At 41.2% G+C, this 22,009-nt stretch overlaps 1 protein-coding gene across 1 annotated transcript; it reads right to left on the bottom strand.

The window, feature by feature from the left end:
- Positions 1-9,847: 9,847 nt before the first annotated feature.
- On the bottom strand, positions 9,848-19,518 carry tmem200b (transmembrane protein 200B). The gene is made up of 2 exons (XM_041955775.1): positions 19,015-19,518; positions 9,848-13,932 (listed from the first exon to the last, which is right to left on the bottom strand). Exon 2 carries the CDS (start codon positions 13,880-13,882, stop codon positions 12,632-12,634), a length of 1,251 nt encoding a protein of 416 aa, XP_041811709.1. The 5' UTR covers positions 13,883-13,932; positions 19,015-19,518; the 3' UTR covers positions 9,848-12,631.
- Between the last annotated feature and the right edge of the window lie 2,491 nt (positions 19,519-22,009).

Here is a 22,009-nt window from a genome sequence, read left to right as displayed (position 1 = left end):
CAGGTTAACAAGGCTAATAAACTAAGGATCCTATAAAGGCTGAACTGAAACAATCAACAAGAGATCAGAGCTTGACAGACAGATACGGGGGAATGAGAGGGAGTACACCCAGGGCTGGGTGGCGTGGCAGTGTGGCTGTTGCTGGCTTGTAATAGAAGGTGGGTGAAGGCAGTTTCCAGGCAGGTCAACCAGAGGCAGATGAGTGTGGCAGGAGGGATCTTCAGGCGGCAGAGAGGGTCGGAACTAGACAGAGAGAAAGCAGGGTTAACAAACAGAATTTTCGGGATGCGAGTCAAAAATTACCAACAGAGCCAGGGTGCACTGACTGGAGGTTGTTTACGGACTGGCGTCGAGTAGTGGTCTGCAGGAATCTTTATACAGGCTGGAGAATGCTTCAATGAGGTGACCACTCCCCGCCGCGGCTGGAAACAATCCAGTGATTGGGATGAGCTGCACCTGCCCTCCACCAGCGTGGCAGTCATGCTCACACTGCCAGGGAAAGAAGGGAGGGAGAGGTACTGCCACTAGACGGTGCCAGAGGTGGAGGGCATGACAGTAAGTTTACATTAACCTGCTGTTTTTCAGTGTAAAAAAATCAAAAAACATAAATAATTTCAATAATATACATTTCAATGAGTATTTGATCATTGTTATTATTAGGCCCTGGGATGGGTCAATGATTGGCAGCAACATTGAATTTGATGCATAATTAATTTTTTTGGAGTGTCAGATTTAAGGTAATAATCTAAGCCTATATTGCTATATAACGATTTTCACAAGCCCTTGTCTTACAACAGGTAAATGTTTTCTTTCCTACTAAATGCTGATTACACTGTCATGTTCTAAAGAAATTCCAAACAAACAAGATCAGCTTGAACCAGAAAACCTTTTATTTTAGAAAAATGAACACTGAATGAACACTGAAAGAGGAAGAGACAGAGAAATAGAGAGCATGTCTGGGCGTAAGAGTCCATCTCAGGTGGGGCAGAGGCTGCAGATGGACAGACTGTGGTCTTCGCAGGTGACCTTCCCACATTTGCAGCAGGTGTTCCCAACTTTTCTCTTTTTGTCTCTGCAAAACTCGCACTGCCTCCTGCCCTTACTTTTGCCAATGAAAGAGGGACCTGCAGCAGCAGCCTGCAGATTTGCAACTAATCCTGCAGCAGCTGATGAGCAGGGAGGATGCCTTCTTTTCTGGATATGTGGCGTCACGTCAGCATCATGCAGCATGTCTCCCACCCTTTTCGATGTAGAGCCTCCTCCTGTGTGGTTTCTGCTGCTGCCAGGATGGGTCAATTGATGTCCACAGGACAAAAGCGTTGTAGAGTGACACATCAACCAGGTTGTGGAAGAGGGCCAGTGGACACTGATTGGTTCTCCTCCTTCAGGAGTAGGTGCTAACAACCTAAGAAACCCCCAAAACAGAAAACAAGACAATATGAATAAATTATCTAATTAGTCTTTCTCATGACACACATATTTGTTTTATTTGATAAAAAATCTTCATATATTTTTGACAAGTACATAAGAGTAAGAATAAATGAATGTGTGTGTGATTGATGCATAATGGCACCTACCTTATCAAGACTGTCAACACATCCTTTACATCTGTTGTAATCCTGGATGATGATGGGCTTCCTCTTCTTTGAGCAACCCTATGTAAGCCTGCAGTTCCTCTGTGTCCATGTCTCTCCAGTCTGCCATTGAGCATTTCCCATGCAGGTTTGTCATGGCCACAATATGGTGCAGGATTTCATCCGTCAACAGCAGAGCAAAGCTGGACGTCGGGTCACTGATTCCGGCAGCAGCATAGTGTGTCGGTCCTGGAATCAAACCTGTGGATGTTGGGACGTAGTGGAGTGTTGCAGAGTTTGTGGGAGACCAAATTATTTTCCCATTTCTTGATGACCATTTGTGCTGATCTGCTTCATCCATCTCCCCTTCGCTCGCATCTTCAGATGTGTCAGCCAGCGGATCTGTTTCTACCTCTGAGGCTTTCTCCATGTCAGCCTCAGAGTCCCCAGAGGAGGATGAGGAGCTGTCCTCACACTCAGACTGTGTTATAATGTCCAGAGCCTCTTGTGTGCTGTATTGTCTTGCCATTTCCAAAATGACTGCTCCTCACTGCTTTATAAACGTGGATGCAGTGCGCCTGTGTAAACAACCTGAGCGGTAGCCAAAACGATATTGGACTTTGGCCTCTCATGTAACAGTGTGTGTGACCTTCAAGCTTTTGAAGACTTTTGAAGTTGGAAACACACGCACAGACATCACCAATCACACATCAATAGTGACACAACAGATAATTTCATTTGCAAGGCACCCCTGCAAATGAAATGTGTTTTCTTGCAGAAAACAGTAAAACAGTGTTACACAACTTGACCACAGGGATCACTGTGGTGATACACAAATACACATAAAAGTCAGGTTTTTGTGTATTTTTTTGTTTGTTTTTTGTTTTTTGGGGGTTAATAGACCAATAGAAACACTTCTACATTTTTAGAAGTTTTTCAAAATTAGCAGTGTGGTGTGTATTCTGACAAATTGTCCTGCTAATACACATTTACCAACACATACACACACGCACGCACACACACACACACACACACACACACACACACACACACAAACAAACACACACGCACACACACACACGCATGCACGCACGCATGAACCATCAATCACACATCAATAGTGACACCACAGATCATTTCATTTGCAAGGCACCCCTGCAAATGAAATGTTTTCTTGCAGAAAACGTTAAAAAAGTGTGAAATTTTGCGTGCATGCTTTAAATAGGAAGAAGTGGCACCATTAGGTGGACAAATATAAAAATTAAAAATTGAAGGGAAGCAGTCTAAAATGAAATCTTAACAAAAAGGAATGCATTAGTTTATGTTATGATAAATGGGGGATCAAAAATGGCATTTTCAATGGTTTTCAATGGGGCCATTTTTGTCCCGAGGGACAAATAAGGCGGTTTTTGCGTGAGCTTAGCCTGGATGGCTAATTTTATGAACCGACACCAAAATTCAAAGGTTTTTTAAAAATTAATATCCTCTGGCAAATATGAGCTATATTCATTCAACACAGCCAAAAATATTTGAAAATAAAAAACAAAATGGCAGAAAATGTCGCGAGGGGCTTTTAAGGGTTAAAATCGTAATCAGACTCTGTTTGCCACCTGTAGTAACTTAGCTAGAAGCTAGTTTAGCAGCATTAACTGGCTAGCACTATTTTCCAGCCAGTGGTTGCTGGGTAGGTAGCTAGATAAAATTTGTTTGTTTGTTAGCACTAGCCCTAATACTTATACATACACTAGCAAGATGGCTTGCCTGCTTGCTAGTGCACATTGATTAGGTGTTATTAGCTAGCTCTTTTACTTTGAAGTTAACCTTCGTCTTGTGTTAGCTTTTTGCTAACATCTATGGTGTTAGGGTCAGTTTTGACTCCTGTTTCAGCTGTAAAATACACTAAAAACTTTTTTTTCATACAATTGGCTTCCTTATCTATGAAAATATTGGTTTTAATATGTTTTGGTGTGGGCCACTGAGCTTTTTGTTTTGTCAGTATGGCCTACCCCTTGTCTTCAATTTAAATGTCCTCTTTTTAGCTTTCTGCTACCATCTCTTGTGTGAGGGTCAGTTTTGACTCCAGTCAATCAGCTGTAAAACACACTAAAAACATGATGAGATGTTTCTCATCTCTTGGTTACTTTGTTAGGCTTCCTCATCCATGAAAAGGTTGGTTTTGCACTTATGATTTCAGTTTTCTCTCATTATTGTTCCTATCGATTTAACCGGGTCAAAATTGACCCTAATAAGAGATTTCTTTCTTGGGCCAAGGAAAGTTAGGAAGACAGCTGAAGAGGTGGTGAGCAGCTTAAATTACATTACCAGACAAGATGATGGGGAAAGGGAGTCGAGGGTAAGGTTTCATACAGTAGTATGATGTGTAAATGGCAGTGAATTTTGTTTACGATATTTAGTCCTGCCACTTTATTTTTGTGCTTTTATTTTGAAGAGCGCCGTTCGTACTTTGCTACTTCAGCCAGGCATCTTGCTCCCGTCTCAGAAAATGACATGCGCACGTTCCTCCAGAGCTGGTAAAACATGCAAACGAACTATTTACTTATTGTATGCTGTGTTGGAGCTTGTAGAAAGTTATTTTATTGTGGTTCGCTTCGTGTTTTTTTTGTGTGTTTTATATATCTTCTGTAAGGAGTGTCGTGGAAGACAGGCTGCTAACAAGCTGAGTTCAAGTTTAGCTCCCTTGGAAAGCAGAATGAGGTATGATGAGACTAATGGTGTATTCCTTGTGAAACGAGTGTAACATTGATTTAAAACAAGAGAATTTGTCATTACTTTTATTTACATATGAGCTGTAATTCATTACTGTTTAAAAACGGATTATTTCATGTAAAATTCGTGATTTGAGTTTACTAAAAATGATTGTTTATTAAGTAAAAATGTGAACATGATTTCTGCATTATTTTCTGAAATATAACACCACGGCATTTGTATTTTTGTCTGTTTTCATAGTTTTCACGGTGTCATAAGGTGACAGAATGTGTCGAAAGCCAGTGGTGAGAAGAGAGGAGAGAATTAAAAGAACACCAGTCGAAGCTCTCTGCGTCTTGCGTGTTAATTCCAAGTGGGCCGCTACATGATGATTATTTATTTTGAATTGAGAGGCAGAAGAGGAGATCAGGGAGAGTGACATGGTAGAGTGTCAACTACAGAGTTCAAGTTCAAGCTGCAGCAGTCGAAGGATGTAGAGAGGGAGTCTCCGGTAAGGTTTCACAGTTATAGTAAGCCCTGTCATTTTTCGTAAAAAGAAATGTGAAGAGGGAAAAGGAAAGTAGATGTCCTCAAGAAATGAAAATGGTATTTATTTTATTTCTTTAGGCAGAATGATCTCAGTCAGGCGTGGTGGAATGTCCACTCAGAGTTCAGGTTCAGCCTGCAGATCCAGGGAGAGACCAGTGGCAGGGACCAACCAGCCCAGCCAGAGCCCAGATGCAGTACAGGGGTAGAAGGTGGCACAAAACCTTATCAGCCACACCCAAAACACATAGAAACACAAAAATTGTCAAAGAGGGTTTTATCTTTTCAAGAGAAATAGTTTCAAGAGTACACCTGGCTACATTACAATCCGAAGCTCAAAGGGGTCTTGTGCTTTTATTGTAACAAGGTGTTTACTTACAGGTCCTCTTTTGGCAAAAAAGTGGATGCTGCATTTGTAACTAAAGGCTTCCGAAACCGGAAGGAGGCTTTAGAGAAATTTGCAGCTCACCAAAAAACCCACTCTCATTGTCGAATTGTCTGCTCTGTTCAGTACCTGGCAATACAGGGTCTAGCCTTGAGAGTTAAATCTGGCAGTGGGAGTTTTGAACAACTGTTGAAGCTGAGGTCAGAAGATGATCCTGTTCTGAAAAAGTGGCTGACCCGCACCACTAATTACACCAGTTGTCATGCACAGAATGAGATACTGAATGTAATGGCGAACACTGTCATTGGTGACATAGCAAACACCATCAGGTCTCTTCTCATTCTGCAGTTTTCAATAATTGTAGACAGTACACAAGATATTTCTTTGAACAAGTGGAGGCTCTGGTTAGACTTTTATTGGTAGTGCCAGCATCTTCCTGTGAAGCAGAGAGGAGTTTTAGTGCCCTGAGAAGGCTTAAAACCTGGCTTAGAGCCACCATGTCTCAGGAACGACTGAACAGTGTTGTTGTGTGTCATGTACACAGAGAAAAGGTTGATGGGCTTGATAGACCAAATCTCTGTCAACAATTTATTGCTGGTAGCGAAACTCACAAACACACCTTTGGCTCATTTGCCTAGTTATGATAGTTTGTGAGTGTAGTGATCAGTGGTCAATACTCACATGGCTATATCATGAATGGATATGAATTCATGATGATGTTGAGTCTACTTGTGGATGTTGATGAAATTTGGGGTTGCAAATAGATGAGCTCTGTTTCTTCCATCCCTGTTTTAAACCAAGGTGGTTGTTCTGCTTGGTGTTTTTGTTTGTTGTTGGTTGGTATTTGGTTCGTCTGATTGGTTTGAAATACATTATTTGAATTGAACAGAATTAAATTGAATGATTTTCATGATTTTGTTGAGTCTACTGGTCAGATTGATGATAAAAAGGACAAAATGGGTACATTTTGTTGATGATTTTCATGATTTTGTTGTGTCTACTCTAAATGAATGACTATATAAATGAATGGATATGAATTTATTGTCAAGTTGTATTATCCAGGAGTTGTCTAGATACAGATTAGAAGAGTTATACAGACAAGAAGAGTTATTAAGATACAGGATCTCTTCTTCCAGGGAGTCCTGGAAAATGACAGATAAAAACGAATATGGACATTTATGTAAATACATTTGATTTTGGTGGGTCAACTTGTGTTGTGTTTATTGTGCTCTTAGAACTGTGAAGCCGCTTCTCCAACCTCTAGGCCACAATGCCCCAATCTGATCTGATCTCATCTGATAATTAGGTGACCCTTGACTGGTTGGAACAAAAACCTGCAGTCACACGGCAAAGTTTGGACATGTGTGTGTTACAGCCTTATTTCAAATTGAATTAATTCATTTTTTCCTCAAAATTCTACACACAACATCTCATTATGACAGCATGAAAAAGGTGTTTTTGAAAGTTGGCAAATTTATTAAAAATAAATAACTAAAAACACATGATGACATGTACAGTATTCACAGCCTTTGCTCGATACTTTGTTGATGCACCTTTGGCAGCAATTACAGCCAGCCAAGTCTTTCTGAATATGATGCCACAAGCTTGGCACACCAACTGTATCTTTGGGCAGTTTCACCCATTCCTCTTTGCAGCATCTCTCAAGCTCCATCAGGTTGGAGTGCATTTCAGTGTCTCAGTAATTACACTCTCTGCAATGACAGTAAAGTTGAATCTAATCTTTCAATTAGTCTATTTTTTTCTCAACAAAACAATATTCCTTCTGCTCCATTTCTGCCAGCCTAGACACTGCCTTTTCTTTACTGAGAATTTATGTGCAGCATTCCAAGGAAGGTTGAATCAGAGGAACTGGACTTGATTGTGGAACCTCTCATCAAAGGGGCTTCCTCAGTTCTAACTGATGGGGAGTCCCACGTATTTAACCTCTGTGGAGTCATTATCACGGCCATTGAAACCACCTGGGTCATTTGTGCTTGCTGTGGAATAGCAGTTGTTCGAGTCATTGGAATCATCTGGGGCATGGTGTGAAGGACAGTTGCAGGTCTCACAGGAGGCCGGTTGGGAAAAATTGTCAAATCTCCCGTGATGACCTTATGGTATGTGGGGGATAAGTGGTGTCATAGACCTCCTCGGGTTCTTTACTTTCACGAAAATAGCCTCCTTCAATCCACGTTCAAACCATCTGCCCTCCCTATCCAAAATATGTACATTGTTGGCCTCAAATGAATGTCCAATAGCTTTCAGGTGTAATGCCATGTGTAAGTCTGTGCATATCTCACTGCATGTGACTGCATACACAATATTACTTTTCTGCAGCCAAGTACAGTTGCCTTTGATTCAAACCTCCTTGGATAGCCATGATTTGGATGACTGAGAATCTTTACAGACATGATATGCGGCAGTGCTGTTCAGAAAGACTTCATCCTTCATCCTGAAGGAGCCTGCTCACTATACATTATCCCGCTTAGAACACGGCTTATTATGAAACCATTCAATGAAGTGACACAAAATAGTGAATAAAACATATTTTAATGATTTAAAATGAGCCTACTCTCGTCTGTTGCTGCTCTCACTGCGCAGCAGCACTGAAAGTAAATACGTTTGTTGTGTAGCAACCGCCTCTCACCATGCGCAGGCAGGCAGGAAAACTTATTTCTTTTCAGTTATTCAGGGAAATCGTGTCAAATGTGGAGAAGTGACGGGATATCCCAGACCTGAGAGAGACGTAGCTGGAGAAAAAGTTGGTTTGGATAAAATGGATGGATAAAAGGCCCGCAGCAGCTGATTTCTCTCTCGCAGGTCCTATGTTCATATACTATCTGCTATTAATATGTTAATACATCACATATGATTTCTGCCCAACCCCGAACCCCTCTCTATATCTCTATATCTCTGTCTCTGTCTCTCTCTCTCTCTCTCTCTCTCTCTCTCTATCTCTATCTCTCTCTCACCCAACCGGTTGAAGCAGATGGCCACCCACCCTGATCCTGGTTCTGCCCGAGGTTTCTGCCTCCTAAAAGGAAGTTTTTCCTCGTCACTGTCACCAAGTGCTTGCTCATGAGGGAATTGTTGGGTCTCTGTAGATAAAGAGTTTGGTCTGTACATGCGCTAAGTGCAAAGTGTCCTGAGACAACTTCGGTTGTGATTTGGTGCTATATAAATAAAATTGAATTGAATTTCAGTGTTCAGCATCATACATTAAAAAAACAGTCACTAACAGTTTTGTCTCCACGAAGCAGCACTAAGTCTTTTAGCTTGTCGATCGCTCATGCTGTGTTTTTCTTGATGTTTTTTTCGTGTCTGTCTGCTTCAATCTGGCAATCTCTGTGTCCTCAAGTCTTTTGTGTCTGAATATTGCTTCACCTGTCAGTCTTTACTTTTCTCGTCTTTGTTGCTGGGGACATCATTCTCCAGCCAAGTGTTTTGTCCTCTCCAAACAAATTAAAAGTAATGTATGGAAAATGCTCCATATCTTGCCACTCAAATCAGCTGGCGATTTGTTATTGAGCTTGATAGATTAACAGATCGCCCCTTTAGCCAATGAATGGGAATTGCGTGTGTTGAGAAATTTACACCGCTGAAGTTTGGCGATGGCCAAAAAGAATAGAGTATTTAAGAGTGCCGTTTTCTAACAGTTTAGAAAGACCATAAACAATTATATTTAAACCTACCATTATAGCAATTACCCATTACATTTAAATCTACATCAGCTAGGCCTTGCCATGTAGCCAGGCCATTTGACCTGCTTTGGTCAGCATGTTAGCTACAGTGTCTTTTCACTGCTAATACATGTCACCATAAACAGTTTATTGAGCCGGTCGACAACTGGCACAGCTGCTGAGGTATCACAAAGATGAACTTATTAACAAACTAGTAGAATGTCCTACTCAAGTACAAGTACTGTCACTTTGTTGATATTTTAACAAAGTAGAAGTGCTGGTGTCCAAATCTACTCAAGTTTAAGTAAAAAGAAACTCATGAGACTAAAATTTACTTTAATTCAATTTACCTTGAGATGGCAACAGCACCTGCGATCTGGCACAGAGGCTGTAAGAGCTCTAATTTTTCACATCTGCATTTTCTTGCCCTCCTGTTGCCACGTAATGTTCTACTTTCCTCTGCTTTTGCTGCAGAGGGTGGACATCCTAACTGCTAGCTTTATGAGTTGTTAGAAACCCAGAGGCCATCTTGTAAACAACCAGTTAAATGAAAAGATAGCACCAGGGACTGCATATCTGCCCACAAGGAACAATAAAATCTAATAAGAAGGGGGGGGGGACTTTGAGCATGCAAAAGGCTCTGCTGAGGAAAAGTGCAGCTGGGGATTTCCCTCCTGTCACTCTACCTCATTGTTGCACAGGACCACTTCAAGATATCAAGCTGGTTCACTGTGGAGCAGGAGAGGAAAAAATCATTTTTTTCACATTTCATCCCCCAGGTGATACACTGACTGTGGGTCTAAATGGTCTACATTCCAGCTGGATGTGTTCAGCCTGAGACATATGGACGGAAGAAAAAGTCTCCTTTGGTGTGAGGAATAAGATCATCAGCAGCATTTTTATATCATTCATTCATTCATTTATACATTCATACATACATACTAAAACCAGGTGCCATTACCTTGACAACTTGAGTAAATGAGTAGACAGCAAACAGGAGCTGCTTTTGCTTTGCCTTATATTTGCAACACAGGCATGGCAATGCTGTTAAATTTAGTGGTTGACACGGGGCAAGACATAGCCATTCACTGTCAGACCACTCATATTGCTTGGTTTACATTTAGAACACACAGTGTCACACATGGCATACAGAACAGACAGCACACACAGAAAGAAAACCAGAGTGAGACTGTTGGAGGGATTACCTCTGCACATCTGCTAATGTTATAAAGGGAGGAGGGAAGGACAAGGAAGGAAGATGGAAGGAAGGGATTCATATTCCCTTCCCTCTATGACACATACCCAGCTGTGTGCAGTAATACTGATAACCTCACTAAATGTAAGCAGTGCTGCAGGCCCACCTCTTCTGCACATTCTGTCCATTTTATCAAAGAACAAGAATGGGGGAGGCAGGTGGTGACCCTAAATACTGCATTCTGAAAGATGATCACCTGGAGACCAGCAGGAGGGGCCCCTGTTTTCATTACAAGCTGATTCTGCGTCAGATGTAGGTAAACAGCGTCCATTATTTGGAATGATTCATGTGGAGTTTTTTTTGTTTGTTTTTTACAACTTGGGTCATATTTTCATAGTTTTGGTCACCCTTCCTCTTAGTAAGAACATCACATTTGTTAACCATATGGGTAATATCTAAGGTTTTTTCAACTGAAGAAGCCTTTTGGATGAGAGGCGAAACGTCTTCTAGAACCTCAAACAAGTCCAGCTGCCTTTTGGAAAAACTGTAGAAGTACCATGACCTGGATGAATGAGAATCTCCACAGACACATATTGGGAACACTTCACTTTAAGTACTCCATTTAGTATCCCTTTATAAGCAGTATATTAACATTCAATAAATAGTCTATAAGACACTATAATATAGTCGTATACAGCAACAGTGACATTTTCAGTGTGTTTATTTGTGTAAATTTATATGTCAGTGATTATTGCTTCTCTATGTAGACCAGATATTTTCCAGCAGTGTTTTACCATAGGTTCATTCATTTTTTATTCACCCAGCAGTCTAACTTATGTGTGCTCACAAGAGCAGTTGTAGCTGGTAACAAATACATTAATTAACACTTACAACTGCTTACATGTACATTATTGTAAACCATTTATTCAATGATTATATGCTTCCTATATGGTAAATGGGGGGACTGAAAATGAAGTGCCACCAAACTTATTTGGAAGCATGGAAGTGTCTGATTCCCTTGCTTATCTCTGTCTGATCCTCCCTATCAGCAGCTGTAATGGAGAATATTCCTTTTCACAACATGTCAATTATTAACCACCACTAAAAAAGCTACTTAACTACTGAACTGATGTCATTACACTGATGACACAAAGACACCTGAACATGCTATAAACGAACAGCTCATCCAGGAGTTAGACCTCCATGTCTTTACTTTAACGCAGGCCGGCAGCTGGTCTCGGTAGGATGTTTGTCTCTGCCGTTTTGTTCTGTGTTTAGCTGTGTGGCCATAGCTGTGGCTCTGAAACAATATGATTCTTATTTCTGTATTCTTTCTCAGCTAGCAGTAGGGTGATGTTTTATTCACACACTCATTATTCACATGTGGTTTTTTTAATCCTTAAAGATAAATATTATAAAATATGTTGGTGGTCATAGCACATAATAAAACTGAATTGTGACAGACATTCCAAAATAATAAACATAACTGCAATAGACCACCCCACGGAGTGTGATGGGTGCTGTGTGCTAAAGTCCTGCACTGTGTTGGTGAGGGCCCTTAGTGAAAACAGTGATGAGGATCCATGGTGATGATAATCTGTTAATAAGAAAACAAAGGCAAACAACATCATGAACTACATTGTTACCCAAACCTTCCATGGCAAACGTCCATCACAGATGAGACAGACAGTTGTAGTACTAAAACTGAGTTCCCAGATGTCATCAGACCACGGTGAAGACATGTTATCATAACTGTTACTGTATAAATGAAGGCCAAACCTGAGAAAATAAAACCCAAGTTATAATAACCCAGTCATTTTCTTAAAGTATCATTACTTCTTATACACATAAAAACAACAATGACATTACTCTGCATACATATTAAGATGTAACATACTGTACATCACAGCCATGCATTGCATTTGGATTAAGGGACCTCATCTGAGGAAAAAGCCCCGTTTGTATATACTAGTTGCATTTGTCAAGAGCTGTCAGCACTTTATGGGCTCAGGAGTCCAGGTAGTTTGGTTCAAAATTTACAGCACAGTGAAATCAATCCCCCGTCCTCCTGCACCCTTCTGTCTCTCCTTCACTAGGTTGTGCACACAGTGTCCTGGAAACAGGCAAACCAATTTCAGCAAAGAGATGGAAGTTGATTTATCACATTGTTGCCAAACCAAACTGCAGAAGTAAACAGTCTGCCAATGTGCTCCACTCATCTGTGACAGTGTACGGTCTGTATATTGTTCCACTCCTTGAATTATATAAAACATCTTCCAAATCCAGCCAAGCAAAGACCATAACCTCTGTTTATCAATATTCCACTTAAGAGAACAGAACAGAGAACAGACTCAAGTTTTGGAAGATCCTTGTGAGAAATACTGTACTCCAAATGATCCAGGGCTCAGTTTCTCTCTGCCCTCCACAGATTTTAAAACAGAGATATAGTGTAGTTTTTGAATCCAGGTGAAAATATCATTACTCCTTGTTTGTCATGGTGTTTGTATCCTGAGGTACCATCAGGACTGTGAAGCAAAAGCAGTCATCACTGAAAAGGCCCAGAGCCAAAACTCTTATCCCACTGACAACACTGCTGCTCTAACTGGTCCAGCAGTCTGTCCACTGAGTCTTCTTTGTTCTCTAGTTTCAGGTATCGGCGACCGCTGCCCAGGTCTAGCCGAGGCCAGCTTCGGTGAGTTTGCTCCTCAGCAGTATCCACAATCTGCCCAGGGATGTTAACACAAACCTGTGAACCTGCCTCTCTCCTCGTCACTAGCAACTCATTTATTTCTTCCTTCTCTAGAGGTGTGTGGAGTCTGTCATCTTGCCACACACCAGTTCGGACTATGTAAGGGCTAGTCCTGTAGCTCATACTATAGCAGCGCCTCGGCTGGGCAGCTGGTATGTCCACATCATCCACCCCCAGGGTGGACATGGAACTGGCAGACACCAGGCAGTTGTGCTTGAAGAGTAGGGCGGGCTGCAGGATGAAGCTGGCACTGCCTCTGTGCTCTGTACGAGACTGTGTGTTAAAGTCTGTCTGACTGGAATTACATGAGTTGGAGTGGGATGAATGGAGGGAAGGTGGTGGCTCTGACTCCTGATGGTGGAGGGCTTCTGTCTGGTGAACAGCTTGCTGATATACGCCCTCCACGTAATCCTCTTGTTCTCTGGGGTGTCTGGTCTGCAGCAGGGGCTCAGAGCTGGCCAGCTGCTGCAGACATAGGATGTTGAGATGGGCAGCTGGTAAACTGTTCACCCACTGATAGTGTTTGGCCACCAGGTTAGCTGCTGCCATTTCTTTAAGGTCCACTGAGGGCACAGCCGTAGAGACAGAGCAGATTACACTGCGCATCTGAGCCAGCAGCATCTGAGTCTCTCTGTCCCTGTTCTCATACAGGACTGTGTTTGCACATATGAGGATGAAGAGTCCCACCCCCATGATAACAGGTCCCAGCAGCTTCATCCGCTCACTGTGGATGAGGCTGGCTGTAGATAGGAGGCCCTTAGCTCCCAGACTCCAGCCAGAAGTCTGCGACTCAGAGATACTTTCTCCCTCTGCAGCTCCCAGGATGGACAATCTTGATATCCGGTAGGGCCAGTATCCCGCCACTGCAAGAGCGGTGCCAACAACCACCACGATGACCCCTAGCACCAGGAAAGCTCCAGGCATTGAGCGGATGCGAAGCTTGCCTCTGATCACCCCGTCCTTCTTTCTGCCTAGGAAGGTGAAGCGAGGCTTCCTTCGGCAAGAAGGTGAAGTTGTCGTAACACCTCGGGCCTTCTGGGTCTTCATGGCACAGGTCAGTCCAGAGCTTTTGCTCCTGGTTATGCCCTGTCAGAGGACTTTGAAAATAAGGAAATTTCAAAAGTTAATGCAGCTACAATGAATATACAGTACATTTACGAGTATGTATCTAGGGGTGCAAAATATTAATAAACTATGTCATATTTATCTATTTAAAAAGTCTGATGAATGTGTTATGCAGATAATTCATCTTTTGTACATGATGTTTTTTCCATCTATGTTAATGATAGCAGGCTATTTCTATTTAAATGTACAGTATTAGTTGGCAATTTTTAAAGCCACTATGTGTACAATTTGAAAATTTCTGACAGGTGCCCAATGGTAGTATCAAAGAAGACAATGTGACAGACAGCAATACACAACCCCACCCAGTCTACCTCACCCCATCTTCCTCACATATCAGAACTGGTGACGCAGGGTCTGACATGCTTTGCAGTAAATGTATTCCTTTCAGCTTGGCCTGAAAGCAACACATATACTTCAAAATAAAAACACATGCCAATATAATAATCAAAATATCATTGCAGATAAATGCATAAAAAGAAACACTTAGCAGCTTTGATATCTCAATGTGTATTTCTACGAACATTTGTGGTAAGGCAGTACAAATTCAGAATAAACATATATTTACAAAAAATTAATGACGCTAATAAGATTATATTATTATAATAAGATATATTGTCTTGGAACTGTTTTCTCTTGAGTGTATGTCAAACCAATTATCACATCCTGCTTTAGGTGTCCCAGCGTTTTTGGAATCCGGGTCGTAGATCATGACATATTAAACTGCCCAGTGTAACGGCAGAAAATAAATAGTCTGTCTCAACCTGCTTCATATTGTCATCAATAACAACACTCTCTCCCAGCTACAGTTCTTGTGGTCTCCATTTTGTGTCTCAGTGGCTATCCTACTGTCAATGTGCAGCTAAATACTTGAAGTGTAGATTACATATACATGCTTGGTACTATTACACTACTCCCTGTGCTGCTGTAACACTGCAAATTTCCCTAATGTGATTAGTAAAGAGTAATCTTATTTATTACTCCTGGGGGTTCTCTCCAGGGCCTCTTACCTCTGCAACACTGACATAGAAGCATACATCTGGCTTTAGAGTAGTAGAGTTTGCTGTAGATACATCCAAGTAATTTTCTTCTGAGACCCATTTAATCTTTCATCATGACAGAGACATTACACATCACACATGGATTCCTGGAATCCAGATGTGTTAGCCCTGCCCTAACTCACTTTGCCAGTCATTAGTCAGTGGTTGTTTACTAGGCACAGTTCTTTGTCAATGTAAATCACCACTGAAAATAATTAGGGTGAAACTCCTCAAACTGTTCCAAAACGTCCATGTTTGTGGGTAGCCTGTAAATTCAATGAGGTACAAACAAAAGTAGTGAAACACTTACACATGTGCTGTTCTTGTGTTCCCACATGGTCATAAACAAAGCAGAGTGAAATGGAAAAACTGCTTCAAACACTAACTGCAATGACTGTGAGGGCCTGAGCATGTTGCACTGAATGTATTCTGTTCTCACCATGCTGACTGTCAGACACCTCACTCCTAGATTATTTCTCCTTCTTTCTTGTGTGAATATTAATGTACAGATGGGGCTGGGCCTCATCACACCTCATCAAAGCTCTGTAGGTATGATTTTGGTTTGTTGGGTTAGATCAGTGGTTCTCATACGGTTTACGTCATGCCCCCCTTCACACAGTGAAAAACTCTTTGAAAAATCATTAGCAATACCGAGGACACTACTGATACTACACTACTAATGAGTCAAATTAAACTTTATTTAAACAAACAAAAGTCACCTTGTTTGTTTATGTCAACACATTAATTATATTCTTGCAAATTCCATTGAGCATTCTTCCTCATGGCGTCCCCGCTGCAGTGGCTCTACACCTCCCCAGGGGGGCCTGTTTGAGAACCACCGAGTTAGTTGAACAACTCCCTGACTTTCAACATTCAAAACAGACCACTGACAGCCACTACATCAGTAATTACAGGCTTTTATCTTCATAATTTAGTTTTAGAAACTGCCAAATTGTTTCTTCATTATTCATATCTACCCTAATGAATGCAGTCATGCAGAGGAAAGTCAAGTGCTCATTACAAACTGCATCACATGTGTGAATTATATTGTGATACCATGTTCAACACATTCTTGGAGTATTAAGGTTGTGTACCAACCCTAACTATCTATAACAGAGGCCGTGCAGCACCAAAATTACTTTTTATTTTGAAAAAACAATCTGCACTATTTGAATATTTGTCCAGATATTAAGAGCACCTTCTATTTAAATTACTAAAAGAGAAACAGCATAATGGTTGATGACATAAAAGCCTAGGGTTTTGGGCCCCTAATGGAGATAACCTGATGCAGATGAAATTCCTATAGATATTTACTGTATTCATTGCTTAGTTGTATTTTTATTTTGTATCGAAAAATAAATGTAAAAGCTTGATAAAATGACCTTAACTCAAGATCCACATTGCTATCTTTTCTCAGAGTTTCAAATGATGAGATCAGGGGTTGTCAAACTTGTGACTCAAAGGTCCACATCTGACTTTTAGTCAACATCAGAGGCCCGGAACAATTGAGGATAACAAAATAATATATAGTAAGTTTATTAACATAATAGCCCTTGTGATTGGGCCAGCATGTAACCAAGGCATAAGGCATAAGGCTCAGACAGTTAGTCCATATTAATTTCTGACTCAGACATATCTACATTCACACTAGTTTTTGTGTACTAGACAAAATGAAATACATTCTGCATCTGATTTAGGAGCTGATGGCAAATTCTCTGGTGCAACATCAATGTGTGAACTCTGCAGCAGTAACACACAACACTCTCCAGCAGTTGACTTCGCCATGACAACGACCGGCTGGCCGATATGGGGCTGGGTCCAGATTGACTTGATATTCGATTCAGATGCAGATGGAGGTTTTGCACTTTGAGAAGCCCTGGACATGATTATAACCCCTGGTTACATGACAACAACTGAGGCATCTCCATGACAACTGAGCAAACAACACCTGCTGATGAAGACCATGAGATGCAGGTGCTTAAAAGCTCCTGAAAAAACTAGCATACCAATCCTGAGTTAAGACTATGCAAGATATTTGCAAAGTCAAAAATAAACTTTTAATGTAAAAAGTAAAATATAGAGAATTCCCTGAAATCCATTTGGAGCTACCTGCATGTCCTGGAAACGAGAAAAGCATACTCAGATACTCAAAAGTCATTCTCTAATTCACATAGACTAATGTACTGTATATAATTTCTTAGTATCTTTTGAACAGAAGTTGATAGTTTGACTGAAATGTGTGTTTGGTCAGAGTTGTGTTTACTTGACTTCATAATCAGTGGTGGCCAAGCGGGGGTCACAGTCACCCTGATACAATCACTGCCCCACCCCCTTGTGAGTATATGAATAATATGCTTATATCTGATATTTTGCAGCCACTTTAAAACAGTTAGGGTTAGTTTTCAGGTTGATAATGTATGTGTTGCTGCTGACCTATGCTGTTTGAAATATCTGCCTCCATTGTAGACAAAAATGTATTTGTCAATGTCTCAACATTCATATACATTAAATGTCAACGTGTGGACCTAGAATTAATTGACATGTGCATATACTCCATGTATCTACATTAAGGTCCATCAACTATAATTGTCCAAGGGCCATAATATTTCTAAGCAGACACTATGGGGGCCAGACTTGTAAATAAAAAAAGTTTATTTAGTAGATTAATGAGGAGTTTGAAAAATAGCAAAAAGTGGAAAACTTGAAAGGTCTGAAAGTTTTTGCATATGCACTGTACATTTATCTCTCATTTGATGCAAAATCTGACAAATTGTTATCGTTCCACTGCTTCCCGATTGATCCGGCACTAAAATCATATTGGATAATGAAAATCCAAAGGGACATTGGGCCATATGCCCATGTGAAACAACATATCTGAAAACCCTATTCCTAACCAAACTAACCTTACTGTTCGAGAGTGTTACAATACAATAGGATAGGCAGAAATTAATTTTAAAATATCAAATAATCTCTATGATAGCAAGCTGAATATCTTTGACTGTTTGTCAGAGAGTCAAAACCCCAAGGTCACCCCACTATTTCACCTTGATCTCTAGGGAAATTATGACACATTTTTCACAATGTTCTGATATTTTGCAGGGCGAAATATTAATCAAAGAGTATTTCTTAGGAAGAAATGTTTTGATGATTAATCAAAAATGAAAATGATTAGTTGCAGCCCTAAATTTTATATTGCATGTTATCTGGGCAAAGGGCATTATGTCCTCACATTAAACACACATTTGAGATAATAGGCTCATTTTGTTATTTTTTTGCTTAACGTTAATAACGTTTAAACTTGTATCAAGCCAGCATGTATCATACACCATTCATATCCCATCACCTGTAACAGTGTGCAGAAAATGTTTGTTTCATACAACAGTATGTCATTTATATTCCTTTTGGGGTATGACTGCAGTAACACAAACATGTCCACTGGACAAATGATAAGAGCAGCTGATTCACAGTGGACTGCATTCACCAGCCCTGACCCAAGTTTCTGCTGGTGGAGCAGCAAGGCTGTACCTGAGTGTAAACAGACGTCCGACCCAAAAGACGATCAGACCTCCAGGCTGCTGTCATCTCATTTAATTACACAGCAATAATCAAGATAGCAAGAGAGCAGTGTGTGCTGTACTTTAATCTAGCACAGCGTCATGCCTGGCACAGGAGCAGATCCAGTGTCATCTACATACTGGTCGTCTTCTGTTTTCCAGCCAGCACAGGAAGCTGAACTGGAGCCAATTCACTCCAGGGAAGCCACAAGTTGTGCTTCATGATGGGAATAAACAAAGTCTATGCAGATAATACAGCGCGGTGTGGAAGGGAGGACCCATGCCAATAAAAATATGTAATATTCTGTGATGCAAATGCAACACAAGCAACCCACGATTAAGAAGCTGAACAGAGGCAGACTGAACCCGCTGAGACCGTCTTAATTCAAGGATTTCGTTGTGAAAAATAAGCATAATAAGCATGGCTGCTTCAGTCGACAAGAATAAAGCGTTTTCTGTTTACCTCAACGATGGACAGCGATGGTGTGCCGTGCCGGACTCCCCTCAGAATGTGTTCGCTGTGTGGAGGCTGCAGACAGACAGGGGGGGGTCTGACCGTGTTGTTGCATTCCTCTACGACAACACACAGCAGCTCAGCACACACACGTCATTTATGAAACACAGTCACAGCAATCACTGCTGCTCCAACTGCAGCTCCAACTGCAGCACTGTGCCCGATGAGTTCATGAGAGGAGGATCTCCTCTGCACATTCCTACAGCAGAAGTTTTTTCTGATTTAGATCAAACAGTCCAACAGTCGGTGAGTGAAGGAAACTTGCCTGTAATTCTCATGTCCTGTTGCAACTTGTTCATAGTTTGAAGACACGGGGCATCCGGATCATTTGGACTGAATAGTCTCCAGGGTGTGCACAGTTCAACTAATAACTCTATTCCAACATATTCACACCAAGCAGACGACTGGAAGAGGACAGACCGCTGTGTTCCGCAGCTCCTCCGGACTGTCTGACAGACAGCTTCCCTGGGACACCTGAATCCGCCACGATCTCGTCGCGCCACTCCGCTCCAGTCTGCTCTGTGAAAGGTTAGCGGCCTCTTCTTCTGGACCAGCGCAGTCAAGTGAGCAGCAATACCTACCTCAGCGTACACCTCGTGCTTTTCAAAATAAAAGTATCCATCGTTTTTCCAACCCAGTGTAGAGGACACCACGCCCACTTCCGCCTGACGAGTGCTCTCAAGCTCACTGCTACTCCAAACACTGCTCACTGAATTTGTTGGTCGGTACTGGGATAGGCTCCAGCCCCCCCGTGACCCTGCAAAGGATTCAGCGGTGTATAGATAATGGATGGATGGATGTTGGTCAGTATTGAGTAATAGGAAACATTAATTCTTAATCACTATGAGTTAAAAGTTTGAGTATTTCAATTTTTTTTGATGATTTCATATGAATATCATCAGAAACATTGTGAAAATTTTGTATCATAGTTAAGGTGGCATATTGGCGTGACCTTGGGAATTTTGACGTGCCAACCAGCAGCCCAAATCCCAAAATATATTCAATTTGCTAAAATAGAGAAAGAAAAAAGGCAATAAGGCCCACCAATTTAAAACTTTTAACAGGCCCAAACCTCAAGCTCTGGGCAGCCATCTGCCTCAACCATTTGAGTTTGGACAGAGAGAGAGAGAGAGCAAGAGGGAGATAGAGAGGCACGGCAATGACAATAACAGTTATAATAAATATATGACTAATAATAGAATTGTATATGATAGTATATGCATATATTAATATATGATAGTATATTGTAGTTTATGTGTATAATAACAGAAATATGACAAATTAAAATTACAGTAGCAGTGGGCAAGTAGGCCCATGCCAATAGTCGCAATTTTGATCCACAATCCAGGCACAGCCTCGATCCATGGGAGCCTGCAAGACGACAAAGTACAAAGACTCCAGGGAAGAAGCCAAGTTAGTAACATGCATTAATGGGACATGAATGCATACAGATGGAGAAGGAGAGGAGGAGAGAGGAGCTCAGTGTATCATGGGAAGTCCCTTGGCAGTCTAAGCCAATAGTAGCAAGACTAGGTGGTGTGTCTGCAGGACATATTCTATAGGCTTTAGCATGTGTCACGAATGCTTTTTAACTTAAGACAGTCACATCTGCCCCTGTATCTTTCTTAAAGGGTAGGGGCACATTTCCATTGTCAAGAGTAACATCCATTTATCTGGGCTTGCTGCATCACTGGCTTCCCTGATAAACTGAAACTGTCCCATACTCTCTGTGACCCCACCCAGTATTTTAGTATGACATCATTGTGCCCAGTGTCCTTGCTTGTTGCATTTTTTTACATGTAATCTTAAAAGCAGGGAGATTCTGTTGGGGGCCACCCCTCCCACAGTTCTAGACGTGTTTAGGTATGCTTGTTGCTTCTTGTGATGTGTTTTCTTCCCTACGTTTCCCACTTTGCCATCTCCTGGTATTAACATAGCCACCTGTAGCTCTGGTGGGTTAGACAGGAGGCTAATTTGTTTAGCAACCTCCTCAGACTGGAGCACTTGCTATATAACTTGTGCTAGCTATGCTAGCATCAAGTCTGTGGTCAGCTGGACTTCTGCTCTAGGAGACTGCACTAAGCTGATTTCTAGCGTCAGCATGCTGCCATGCTGATACTAAGCAGGAATAGTATTTACCATGATCACCCTCTTATAGCATGTTAGCATGCCAACATTTGCTAATTAGCGTTGAACACAAGGTACAGTTGATGATGAACATCATAGTTTTGCAGGCATTTGGTTGTAAACCAAAGTCTTGGACAAATGAAAATGTTGACCAGATGTCACAGAATCACCAAAGTTGTTTCAGGTCTTCATAAGGACAACATGAATATGTGGGAGTCATTCTGATGATCCCAGGGTCCAATGTTCCCCAGTTCTGGATCTCCCAATGTTGTTTTAAGTAGTCCAGAAAAGAGTAAAACACAAAGCACTAGTCTCACCAGTTATACATCCGTAAGTATGCATGATCGACCAAGACTATTAACAGAAAAAACATGAGGAAACACTAAAACAAAGAAACGTGGTCGGAGCCGCTGTAACGAGCTGCCACTCAAGTGGCGCCATCTCAAGCAAAGTATAACAAAATTATAGGCTTATTCTACATGTACCATAAAAACTACGAAGAAAATATTTAAAAATGATTCAATTGAATGAATATATTTTTTATTTTCTTATTTTCTTTGGTATTCATGTCATATACAGACACAATGATGATTGCTGAGTAATATGTTATGCCAATACGATATGAAGGGAAAAGAGGAAGAGAACGACAGGAAGAAAAGCCAGATACAGACTTAATGTCTCTGATGGCGAATGACTTGTTTTGCAGTTGTTCAACAATGAAGAGTCAATTTGTAACAATTTGTGCTGTTAATAAATTTAAACCTCCCCATCAGTGTGTGTGGGGGAGAAACAGCAGCACTCTGACAGTATCTGTAGC

This window comes from Chelmon rostratus, chromosome 16, assembly GCF_017976325.1.
Source record: "Chelmon rostratus isolate fCheRos1 chromosome 16, fCheRos1.pri, whole genome shotgun sequence".
NCBI classification, from domain to species: Eukaryota; Metazoa; Chordata; class Actinopteri; order Chaetodontiformes; family Chaetodontidae; genus Chelmon; species Chelmon rostratus.
Note: the sequence above shows the minus strand (reverse complement) of the source record. Positions and strands in the feature narration are given on the sequence as shown.